At 34.3% G+C, this 13,565-nt stretch overlaps 1 protein-coding gene across 5 annotated transcripts in view; it reads right to left on the reverse strand.

The window, feature by feature from the left end:
• The window catches only part of LOC134832722 (protein bark beetle), a 57,498-nt gene that overhangs the window by 4,530 nt on the left and 39,403 nt on the right, over window positions 1–13,565 (reverse strand). For all 5 annotated transcript variants that reach the window (XM_063846846.1, XM_063846848.1, XM_063846849.1 and 2 more), the window contains exons 3-4: window positions 6,900–7,078; window positions 36–6,295 (exon numbers count right to left, since the gene is read on the reverse strand). In XM_063846846.1, the coding sequence (XP_063702916.1) occupies window positions 36–6,295; window positions 6,900–7,078 (6,439 nt within the window). The remainder of the gene's footprint in view (window positions 1–35; window positions 6,296–6,899; window positions 7,079–13,565) is intronic.

Below are 13,565 nucleotides of genomic sequence, written 5' to 3' on the forward strand. Positions count from 1 at the left end.
AAATATAATTTTAAGAAAAAAATGAAGAAACTTACTGAATAAAATGCCAGAAATGGGTAAAGTAACAACTTCAGCGATGAATCCGTGTCGGGCAGGTGCTCCGCTCGCAATTAATCGAATACTCAAAGTTGGTTCGTGAGTCTTGAACAATTTCCGATCATTTCCATCAGCTTCTACTTGACCAATTTTCACCGAGGACACGTTATAGATGTCTCCATCGTATAACAGGATCTTGTCTCGTCGCCCATACTCCTTGGAATGGTTGAATAAATTCGATTGGAGAAGTCTGAAGCCTAATGGTTTGACACGATACGCGCTATTGAAGATTTTCACACAATTTACGGGATTATTGTCGTATTTGTAGTAAACTAATACACGTTCCTCGATGGTAATTTCCTTCGTCGTGTCACAAATATCGATCATGCTGAACAAACTATAGGGCAAATCCAGATCTTTCAACGGGGCAAAGCTACTTTCGTCACTTTCGCGTCCCTCGCCCGTCAAAGAAATCGCATTAATGCCCTGCCCGAAGGAATTTCTGATGTTCAAATGTTGCAAATGGATCGTATCGCTCGGCGACACCAAATTAATGCCATGATGCGCACTATCGATGATCGAAACACTCCTAATCGTCGGATTTTTGTTGATACTTTGCACCGCCGCCGACTTTTCTCCATGCAAAATCCCCGCCCGAACAATTCTCACGTACTCCAAAAAGCTTTCCTGCTTCTTGATTGTGTCATGGGTATGCGTGTCGTGTATCCGATGCTCGTACAAGTTCTGTTCAAACTCGGGATTGGCGAAACGGATGCCGCCCCAATAGGATTTTGTGTCACCTTCACCGTGGCACGACACAAAAACGAATTCATCATCCCATTTGCAATCGTGACGACGCCCATAGACTTGTCCGTTCAGGCGTTCCGGACAATCGGACAGACGATTTTCGTCGCCGTCGCATTCAAGCGGTTCAAGCCATGACCAAATTCGGGTCAAACTGTTGATATGAAACTCGATGCGTTTGTCGTGCCCGTAAAAAGTGTCTAAGGGATCAAAACCAAGTTCACGACAAACGACTTGAGCATTTCTCTCGGTGAATCGTCGATCGCAGACAGGCACCCATTGAAGCGTTGTCCGATTGAAAAATTCGAGAAAACCTTCGTGATGTTTTTTGGCGCCAAAATCAGGAATTGTGCAATTTCCATCTTTACACAAACGGATTCCATCATGCATTTCTTGACTTTCCAAGCCGCGTCGCGTAATTGTGTGTTGTTCCCTCGATTGCATCGATTTTGGGACATTTTCAATGGGATGCATCAAAATTTCGCCGCCATCAATGCCACGAGCGATCAAAGTACCAAGCACTAAAATTCCCACATTTGGCGCGAAACGCATTTCAACGCCGCCATGAATGGTGAGCGTCACTTTTGGCATGATCGTGATGTCGGAATTGATGATGTACGGAATGTCACGTTGATATAAAACCAAATCTTCGGTGATTTTTCCGCCGACATTTGACAAGTCAACTGGTATTTTATCAGGCACAGATGAAGATTGACTTCCCTCCATATCGTCTTCTAACAAAAATGGCCGCCATTTTACCTCGGCATGATTGTTCCAATCCTCAAAATCAAAGATTCGCGTGCGGATGTACAACGGGTCTTTGCTTCCCCACCAATTTTCCGTCGCCAAAAGTTCATTATTGAGTCTTGCCGAGTGAACTCCAGCTACCAAGTCATATTCTTGTCCATTATTTCTAAAAACATTTCGATAAATTTGAACTTTTTGCACACCTCCAAAGCCAATAACGCAAGTTGGGTGTTTCAGCTTCTGATGATAAGCTCGCATCGCGGCCCTGAAAGTCGGTTTGAACATTTCCCGCTCGTTAAATGTGTTATTTTCGAGTTCGTTGAAGGCAAAAAGCGCAAATACCGATCCCAAAATCTCACTTTGACTGTCAGTTTTGAACTCGACCATGTACTTTCCGTTGTTTCGGTGAAATTTGTTGAAATCTATGCGGAATTTCTTCTCCATGCCTTTGAAACCGACAAGACCGTGCAAGCAATCGTTCTCAATGAAGCGATTTCCCGTGATATTCACTTCAGCAAAGTGTCCCTCAATGGAAATGCCGAAGCGACGATTTTGGCTCCACGTATCGTTACCCAAATAGATCGAATGAGTGAAATTTTCGTTGTATTGCCAGACAAAAGGAAGCGAAAGTTCCAAACCTCCGAGACCGTTGCGTTCAAAAGTCGTGTCTTGCATGACGTAATGGAACAAATTGTTGCTGGAACGTAAATCTTTCGAAAATTGCCGCACCCCACGCCCGTTATCGATGATCCGGGAGTTGTTAATGTGGATATGGACTTCACTGATGTTACTTTCGTGCACATCCCAAAAAGGAGAGTTGATGTAAAAGGCTTCGCCGAGATTTTGCGTGATTTCGCAATTCACAAGTTTAATAGACTCGTTCGCTTTGCGTAAATAATGTTCTCCTTCGTCGCCCAGATACCGATTGTAGTACATCGCAGTCAATCCCCGGAAATTTTTCTGAATTTTCGATGAAGTAACTGTCAATGTTGGCACCGGTCCTCGTACAATTCGGTTGTAAATCGTTTGAGCAGGTGCCTGTATCGCACTTAGTACTAAAACGACACCACCGAGGGCGTTTGTGCCACTTTTGTACTTGATGACGATGCCATAGGAGCTACTTGTCACCGGAAAAGTCGAAATATCACGTTTCACCAGCCAAATATCCGACTTGAGATTCCCCGTTTGCGAATCATAGATGAAAATCTCCTCAGAACTGCGATTTTCGATGGGATTCAAAAGTTGCATGCCGATTACATATCCAGGTTGACATCGTGCATTGATGGTAACTTCGACATTATCCCTCGTTTTTTCCGTTATCACGTATTTGGGCTTCCACTGATCGACATCGATGTTGTGATTGTCCCGCGGCAGCACAATTGGCTTATAATCTGTATCCAAATCGCCCGAATCTGGCGACATCATGAACCATCCGGCGAGTTCTCGTTGCTCCAAAGCCGATAAAACGGGATCATGATGAATGCCAGCAGCAAAATTTTCCTTAATCATCGAATGTTTCACTTGTAATCCGAGTTGCTTGAGACTTATGCCGTTTCCTTTGTTCTTGCTGAACTCGGAGTTGCGGATGTTGTTGATGCCACCCGAAAAAATGTCGCTGTAAATGACGCCCAAACCATCATGCAAGTTCTCGACGACTCGAACGTTGTCCAAATTGTGACGCGCAAAGTCAAATTGAATCGCCGGCTTGAAAGTGTTCGTCACATAATCGAAAAGTCCTGCTTTTTCAATCGTTACGTATTGTAAATCCGCTTGTTCCGCAAGAACTCCGAAACGTAAGCCGGCCCAGGCTCCTTCGTAACATCGCACACCGACGTCTGTGTCGTGCGAACAACTATTTTCAAACTGATTTTTTGAGACATGTTCGGCGCGACATTTGGTAATATCGTTATCGTGTTCGGTGCATCGCACATTTGACAAGATGACATCTTCATCGAGACCGGCACTTGGCACTTCACTACGTTCCAATCGCCAATCTTTTGGATTTAGAGCTAAGCCGAGTTGATGACAGACCAGAGCGGCATTCACTATGTTCCAATTGTAATCACAAACGGTGCCCCATCGGCCATCGATGTGCACTTGTAAGCGTCCTTCGTGCTCGGTTTGACCTCCAACGAGACGAACGGGCGTAAAAACGGCGGGAATTGCATCTTTAACTGTCGTCGGAATGTCAATTGGCTCCGTTTCCGTGTCAATATTAAAATCTGGATCGACTTTCAACGCTTCCATCTCATGCTCGGTATCATTCGTCATGATCGGTTCACGTTTCAGCGTAAACATGATGTCATTAGGAGATCGCCCGCGTGCCTCTAATTTGCCAGCAACCATCATTCCAACACTTGGAGCGAAATTCAAAACCACTCCAGGCTTCAAAATTAATTTTCCTCCGGGACGGATGCTGATGTCACGATCTACGGTATACGAACCGGGCGGCAATTCCTCTTGCCCATCGACTTCACCGCCGACTTTTTCCGTGCCTTCTGTATAAAAATGTGGCACGTACATTGGATATTGGAAAACTTGCGGCGTCATGGGGTTCGAATTGTGCAACAAATACGGAATATACTCGATTTTTGCCAAATTATAACGATCTTTGCGATGAAAAATGCGACGATAGACCTTTTCTTCGTCAGTTGTGCCCAAAAAGTTGTAAGTTACATTCAGCACGGCACTTTGATCGGAGAACTGGGACCCAACTTCGTACTTTGAATCCGGATTCGAGATGATATTACGGAAGACATCGACATTATTTGTTGTTATAACGATCGGAGCTGCCACTCTCGAACGGGGACTTAATCTTCCTTCACCTGACATGCCTTCGCCTGCTTCCTCAATCATCGTGAATGGCTCCGTTATCTTGTTATCTCTCACGAAATTCTTAAAAAACAAAATTTGTTGGTCCTTGCGATCGCTATAGGCGGACAAACCCAAAGAAGCTACATATCTGCCTTGATTCCTCAAGAAATAGTTATTCAGCACCAAAATATCCACCGGTAACATACGAAATTCCTCAAGTTGCTTATTTCGTATCAACAATTGACCGTGTTTGCCTTTTTCGAAGATGTTATATTCGATGCGCGCATCCAAATTGAGCGCGGGACTTAATTTCACGCCAATTTTCTGTCCATGTCGGAAGGTGTTGTGACCAATTTGGAGTTTTAAGCGTTCGCCAGGTGCTTGTTCGAACCATCCCGATAGGATTTCGACGCCGTCGTTCATGGAATCGTTGAAAAAGTTGCCTGTGACATTGACCCAGTGCGTTTTTGAGTAATTTCCGTGATAAAATCCCGTTTCCAAGTTACGAACGATCTCGGAATACTCCAAAACGCTTGTTTGGTTGAAAGGAACGAACTCTTGACGATCGATTGCGGTTTCATTAAGCCAAACAGCCATCCCGTAACCTTGATTCGAAGACAAAAATGACCTTGAAACGTTCCGATTGCCTCCGTAATACGTGATATTGATGCCATCGCCTTGGTTGAATTGAATATGAGAATCCGTGACATTGATATCGCCAGCGCCATTCAAGATATGAAGTCCCGCCATGTGATTGTTGTTCGAAATTGATGTCGAATGCACGTGAATTGCCGAACGAATGTTATCGACAGCGATTCCGCGACCTCCGTTATCCTCAATTACGCTCGAGGTTACGTTCAGATCGTAAGCTTTGAATAATCCGGCGGTAACTTTGAAATAAGCGTGAATTTCGGACCTTGCGTCGCCATGAAAACGCACGAGGAGTTTCTCGCGAGTGCTGGATAAGCTTTGGGGGCGGGTGTCGTTTCGAACGTACCATTTTCCTAGAAGACGATCGTTGACTGTTGGTCCGTCGAAAACTTCAATCCAAGCACTTTCGTTGCGTTTCACCATGAAGTAGGTGAAGGAAAAAGTGAGCGTGTAACCAGGTTTCGTTGAGAAAAGTTGCTCGCATTCCTTGCTGGTGACCGCAAATGCCGATTGTAATATCGACAAATGTATCGGATAGATCTGATTTGATGTCCGGGGCAACGTACAAAAGTCTAAAATTTTATTTCGATCACGTCTTTCGTCAGCTCGCAAGTCATGCCCGACATATCGAACGCCATCAGCGCCGTTTTCATGGATTTTACAGTCTTCCAAGTGAGCTAAGCCATACGACGAGTTCACAAAGACGCCGTAACCTTTACTTCTCCGTACTTGAACATCCTTGAAAGTGAAAGCCGCATCATGTTTTGTCACATTGATCCCATTATAAGCCGAATGATCGACTAATACGTGTCGCAGTTGCGGCGGAACTCCCAAAACTTGAATTCCAGCGGTTACGATGCGGTTTCTTCCTGCTCCAGGACGAATAATTTCGACATGTTCGAGTTCTGAAAGACTCACAGCCTCGAAAAGGGTGTCTCCTTGACTCAATTGTTCGCCACTTTGAGCAAAATCGAATTTTAATCCAGCCCAATGACTGCTTGTGCCTTGCAGAAGAGGCAAACATTGGATTCCGATGTCGGCGTGATAGTCACAAACGCCGGATCCGAGTTGACGAGCTCGCCAGTTGCGACATTCGAAGAGATTTCGCTCGTTTCCGGTGCAGGCAGGATCTTCGTAGAGTAAACGGGGATCGTAGTTGAAGGCACGTTCCATCCAATTCCAAAAACGACCTCCTTTGAAGCCCATTTGACGACACACGGTTTCGTAATCGGCAATTGTCCAACTAAAAATAAAAGAAAAAAAAATATTTAAAAAAATTCGTTACACGATTGAATTTATTTATTTCAATTTTTATCATCTATTCTTAGATTTTTTCGAAAACTTTAGAGGAAAAAATTTTTACAAAATCTAAATATAAAATTTTTTAAAGAAAAGTCAATAAAAAATAAAAAAAAATTGAAAATTAAAAAAAAATAAAATTTAAAAAATTAAAATGAAATTACTTTTAAAAAAAATTAAATAAAAATTTAATTTTAATTTGAAATCATCCATAAAATGAACTAAAAAAAACTTAATTTAAAAAGATTTTTTTACTAAAAATTAGATGAAAAAATTAAGTCACGTTACTAAAATTAATTTTATTTAAAAAAAATATTTTGGGAAATTTATTTGAATTTATTTGGATTTATTTATTTGAGAAATTTGAAAATTTAATAAAAAAAATAAATTTATATTGATTGATAAAAATTTAAAGAAAAAAATTTAAAAATAGCACACAAAAAATTAAAAAAATATTTTTTTCCCTATAATGGGTTAAAAAAATTAAAATTTTAATTTTTTAAATTTTTTTTTTATTTTTTTAAAATTTAAATAAAAAAAATACTTACTTCCGTGAATTACTGCAAACCGATCGCCATTTACCATGATGATAAATTTGCAATCGACCTTCAACGGGTGACGGACCATCAACAAGACGAGCTCCCGCTTCCGTGTGATCAATACTCGTCAAATCCGGATATCCTGAATTTGGTATACTCGTGAAAGTTATTTTGCGATTGGCTGTTCCCTGAAATTAAAAATGAAAATTTCCAGTTAATTAGAGTTAAATTCGTTAAAAAAATTAATTAATTCAAAAAGTAGGTCAAACGTTCACATTTGGAGCCCAAAATTAAATTGCAATTTTAATTAGCTTCACTTAATTTTTGTTTTCCTCATCATCGCTCATCGCTGCTGGACACAAAAAGCACCATTCATTAACCGAATGTCATTAAAAGTTTATCATATAAAGCGAATGGGGGCGTTCAAAAAATCAGCGAAATATGAGTTTTTAATGACATTTATCAACAAGCGCGGTGCAAAAACGGAAAATTTTCACGGAAAACGCATAAAAACCCAATTAATTGTCGGTTCGTTGGTCAATTTCTCGTGTCACGAATGCACGTGGTGCACTTTTACCTCAACATCATCATAATAAATGCCATGAAGTCACCATAAATTATGCAAGTTTGTAGCTAATTTAGCTAAATCTGTGTTGCATGCACTCCATTGCATAATATGAAGGTTAATAGACACACAAACTGCGATGATGATGTGAATCGTGTCAAGTCAAACATTGACTTTTTTCAGTTTTTTTTGCGCTTGAATGTCAAGTCAACTGCACTTTTTTCTCTTTCTTCGTCGTGTTCTTCGTTTCTAATGCAGAAAAAGCGCACAAAACGAACAAATATTTGGAGCGTATAATTATTTTTTCTGCTCCAAAGTGGGTGCTTGGCGTGATGAATAAACATGAAGCAAGAAAGTTGGAGATTTTATGACGGAGATAAGGGAAAAAAGTGAACAACAAGCAAAAGAATGCAACTGGATGTGGGAAATGTTGTGTGAAATATGGCTTATTTCGCATGTCGTGTGCTCCCACTTTGCAGTTGAAAAAGGTTAAAAACACATTTTACGCGGGAATAAATTAGATCAGAAAAGATGACTTTTGATCTCTTGTCATTAAAATTAATTTTTTGCAGCGGAAGTTGATTTCTTTTGATGGCAGATAAAAATAGAGTTGAATCATGGTTCGTTGTTGGTTTGTAAATATTTGCATCAACCACACACAATATGCCGCAATACGACGTAAAAAAATTGTAAATAAAAAAAAAATAATAATTGCTGACTTGTTCAAATATTTTTTTTACAAAGGAAAAATATGCATCATCAAATATTATTATTATTACGAACTGAACGTATTTATTGCAAGCCAAGCTAACATTTTTTTCGCATTGAATTTATTGAAAATATTTTTTTCTGTGTAGTAATTGTTATTTATGATGTTAACAGAGACAGATCGATGAATAGATTTGTATGGATAAAGAGGAAGAGAAGAAAACAAGGCGTCTCCATTCATTTTTTAAAATCGATTTTTAACAAGTAATTGACAAATTTAAGGTTAAAGAGAAGAAAATAATTAAAGAAAATTGAATTTTATTAAAAAAATAATTTTTTAAAATTATTTAATAAAAATAAAAATTGTCCAATATTTCTCTAAAAATTAAAATTTTTCAGCTAATAATGAAAAATAAAACTATTTAAAAAAATATTTAGAATTATTTTAGTTAAAAATAAATAAAAATATTGTTTTACAAACAGAAATTTTAAAATATTAAAATTTTTATTTTAATTCTTTTTTTAAATTAATTAAGAGTCAGTCCTTAAAACATTACTTTCTCAAAACTATAATTTTTATTAATTTTTTTTATGTTATGAAATTGAAATTCTAAAAAATAGTAATTAATATTATTTTTTAATTATTAAATTATTTTTCAAAATATTAAAACGGAAAAATTAAGATTAATTAATTTAATTCAATTAAATAAAAAATTAAATTAGATTAAAAATAATAATTACCCAAATAATTTTTTATTATTATTTTATTTTATTTTTTTATTCAATTTTTTTTTTCTAAAAAATTTCTTAGACTTTATTTTGAAAAAAAATTATAATTCTAATTAAGTTAATTTTTTGATTTTTTTTATTTATAAAGAAATTAATTCTTAATAAAAAAATTAAGAAATCGCAAAATATTAAAAAAAAAATCAGTTACCAAACCGAACACACATGCATCTTGACCAACACCCCATGCACTGATCATCCATTCTCATGCATATTTTTATCCAACAAACGATTCCATTCCAATAAATATTTACGTTTGCATCACATTCAAGCCATAAATGAATCATTCTCAGCAAAATAAATACCTTTTATTGCATATTTTTGCCATTTGATTCCCAACACGGCACAAAAAATGATTTTAATCGAGTTCTCTCGCACACACACAAGCAAGAAAATATTCGCAAACGAATGCAATTATTATTGCAAAAAAAAACAATAACAAAAGGCAATGTGACACACAGAGAGTAGCTCCCCTTCTGCCTCGCGCGCACCACATACGACGTAGAATGAATAAGTGGTTAATCTTGACCTACAAACGAGTGGAGTGGAGTTGAGTTGCAATTCATTTGTTGTTGTGCCTGCTGCATTTATTTGCTTTTGGGTAAGGCACTTGGACACACAAAGCACACGAAATTGCAACAAAGTGTAAATAATAATCGGCTTTGCATCGCGTATGAACGCTTTTTTTTATTGCTGCGAGGCATGAATGGGGAAATTCATTTAAATAAATAAATAAAATAAATCATATATGGAGCGGGTGTGCAAAAATTTTGATTGATTGAATTAAAATAGATCGAATTACGGGACGGAAATAAAAATTTTGTTTTGGGAATTTTTTGATCGGTCACGATAAGTTCATGTTTTTGTGTGTTTACGGTAGGTAAGTTTTTATTAGCGTAAAAGGTCATCGGAATGGATTTGCCGTTATGAAGAAATGTTTTCGGGTAATCGATAAAATCTCCCCCACAATTGCGTGTCATGGCACAAACTCTTTTTTTTATTTGACTTGAATGTTACTGCCGATATTAAAAGTTTTATTTTTCATACAAGTTCATAAAGTTTGAGCAATTAAATCAAAATTTTAATGACTTTTTTTTTAGCAGAGAAAATGTTTTGAGTGGCTTTTGTTCTAAACTCTATGAAACGGAAAGTGGTTTATTTTAATAAAATTTGTATTAAATTTTGTCTTGAATTAGCTGACATTTTATTAAAAATTAAAAAATAAATTAATAAAAATTTAATTTAATTCAAAAATTATTTCAATTAAATAATTAAATTTAAAAAAATTATTAAAAATAAAAAAAATTAATAATTTTATTTAAAAAGTTTTTTTTTAATTTTGAAAATTTAATTTTTTTTTTGTTGAAAATTCAACAAAATTTTTTTTTATGATATGATATCAACTTTTAAATGTGTGAATTTTTGAATTATAATTTAATTCAAATTAATTTATTAAGTTTGTAATTTGATTAATTTTAAATTTTTCAAATTTATATTTAAATCTTTACTCCAATTTTTTTCTCAAATGCAATCCATTGTTTTTTTTATTTTATTTTTTTATTTAATTTATTTATTTACTTAATTTATTTATTTTTTTGTTAAAAATTATCTTCCAAAAATAATTTTTTATGCAAAATTTTATTTGTTTTTATTTTGATTATTTTTTTTTAGTTTAAATTTTTTTTTTTGAAATTATTAATCTTCCAAAAATAATTTTTTAAACAAAATTTTATTTGTTTTTATTTTGAAATTATTAAATAAAATATTTATTAATTTTAATTGTTTATTAAAAAATATTTAAATTATTTATTTAATTTAATTTCAATTTATTATTATTCAATATTTTTTTTTATATAAAAATTAAATAAAAAAAAAATAAATTAGCTAATCTCAAAGTGACTTAAATTAACATATTTTCATTTCTCAATGAAAAATACGTCAAAATCGACTAAAAAAATTTTTGCACGCACAAAAAAAATACTTTCACTCTTTTATATTTTTTCATTCATCTAATTCTTTTCTTCGCTCACTTACCTGATTCTGCCGCAACGTTTACTCACAAAAAAAAGAACGGCAAAAAAAATCGTAATAATTCATAAGCTTCACAATAATAAAAGCCTGCATAAAATTCTCATATATCAAATTATAATTTTTCCCGCACACATGTCATGCCATCGCGTTTTGTTTCAGCCAGTATTTTACATTGACGTCGTCGTCGGCATTGTTGTTCTCCGAGTCTCTTCACCGCGCCATCAATTGCTCCCCAAAGACTGTGTGGTTTGAATGAAAACCCGCACATAAAACGCTTTTCATAATTATTATTTATTCAAAAGGCATTTTTCACCTTTTTCCAACCTCTTTGCTCGGGATAGATGGAATCCACGTGTCACTCTTTCACACATTTAGTCGCGTAATTCTGTGTGTGTGTGACATTATTTTATTATATTTCAGTGCAAATTGTTTATTTTTTGCGCTCCATGCAATTTTAGTATTCATAACGAGGCGCCATTAATTGCTGCAAGGTGTTTGTTTATGTTCCGTTCGACGATTCTTGGGCATAAATTCCAATTTTTTTCCGCACGATCGCAACGAACATCGCCGCACAAGCGATAAAAATAAATTAATTGACATCAGAATTGACCTTTTTATTAAATATCCATTAATTATGCTTTGTGTCGTCGTCGTCATGTTCATTCAGAAAGATTTGAGATTTGGATTTTTTTTTCTGCTACAACTTGCTTAATTTCTTAATTGAATTAAGCAAGTGGTGTAATAATTTACGAGAAAGAACGGAAAAACTTCATTCATCGCGAGTGAGATGCGTGACTTTTTGCTATTAAAGTCTCTAAAAATTAAATGAAAAAAAATCCGCTTAACTTGAAAACAATTAACTAACTCAAAAAGTAATTAAACAACGCTGGAAATGTTCTTCGGTTGTCGTCGTCGTCGTCGCCACAATGACAATAAATTATGTCTTTAAGTTGTGTTTCTTGTGTTTTGTGTCTTGTTCACACTTCTGTGCAGCGGCGTGTCTGTTTTTGTAGATTAAATTGTGTAAAGTGCAATTAAAACATGAAGCGCATGCAAAATTGCTGCAATTTAAATATTTTTTCGAAAATTTATGACAAATTTAATGAAAAATTCACTAAAAACTGTAGATTTGTCCAATTTTAGTGCTCGACAGACTTTAAAATTAGATTAAAGTTAATAATAGCTATCAGATGTCGTGCCGGTAATGACTCGATGATTCATCCAAATAGCAGCGCAGTTACGAAATTACGACAGAATGACACACAAATGCAAGTTCAACCGGTATCTAATTAACTTCATTCATTCATTCGTTCAGTCTAACACTCTTCTAATGGGAAATCACAATAAAGTACGATTTTTATTGTTGTTCGTTGCTTTTGTTGTTGTTGTTGTTATGGACGAGGGCAACTCGACTGTGTGAATCAATAATAAATAAACGATTAATGACCTACTTTGATGCCCATATTTTTTTTTGTCTTTCTTAATTTGATTTTCTTTTTCTTTTCAGAGATGCAGGAGAGAAAAATAATGAAGACGAAAAAAATTACAAAACATTAATTAACCTTAACTTTGCGCTTTGATACGAAAATTACTGCAGAAAAAGATGAAAAAGTGGGTGATTAAGACGTCAATCAGTGCAGTTAATATCTAGCGGAACAATCGTTTATCATTTTATCAAAAAAAAAAGTAATGAGAAGAAGAAGATTATGAAGAATGAGAAAAAAAATTTGATAGAAAAAAATTATTTTTTGCTGATTTTAAAAAAAAATGAAAAAATTGAAAGATGTCAGTTAATGTCAAAAATATAAAATTTCGCAAACTTAATGAATTTAAAGAAATTTATTGAACAAAAAAATCATAAAGTTTTCATAAAATAGCTTAGAAATTTGGTAATTTTTTTTTCGAAGTTAAAATTAAAATAATTAATGTTAAATTATTATTTTAAAAAATAAGAAAAAAAAATTAAAATAATAATTTTAATAAAAATCAATTTCTAATTTAAATAAAATGCTTCAAATATTAATAAAATTTAAAAATCACTTTCAACCAGAATTTTCTATATTTTTTTATAATTATTTAAAAAAAATAACAAAAAAATCTTTTTTAAATTAATTTTTTTAAATTATTAGAAGTACAGAATAATTTATTTAAAAAATAAACTAAATTAAATAAAAAATATTTGAAAAATAATTTAAAAAAGTAAATAAATAAAAATTAAAACTTTTTTTGATGATATATAAAATAAATAAAATATAAAAAAGTCTTTATTTAAAAAAAAATATTTTTCATAAAAAATTTCATTTATGGAAAAAAGCACTTTAAGAAAATGATTTTTTTTAAATCAAAATTTTCTTGAATTTATCAAATAAGCCGATAACCCCATAAACTTGAACGATAAAATTTTGACATACGACATCTATCAAAATAACAAATGAAGAAATTCGTTCAATAAATGTCTTTTCTCACATTTTTCTCAGGGTTCAATAACTCCATTGTTACACTTTTTAAGCATTGATGAATTACCATCAGCTCAACGTCTTTCATCATCCTCCGAAATTGAACGTTAACAATAAATTTAGAAGCTC

The sequence above is a fragment of the Culicoides brevitarsis genome, chromosome 2, assembly GCF_036172545.1.
Source record: "Culicoides brevitarsis isolate CSIRO-B50_1 chromosome 2, AGI_CSIRO_Cbre_v1, whole genome shotgun sequence".
In the NCBI taxonomy this organism is placed as follows: Eukaryota; Metazoa; Arthropoda; class Insecta; order Diptera; family Ceratopogonidae; genus Culicoides; species Culicoides brevitarsis.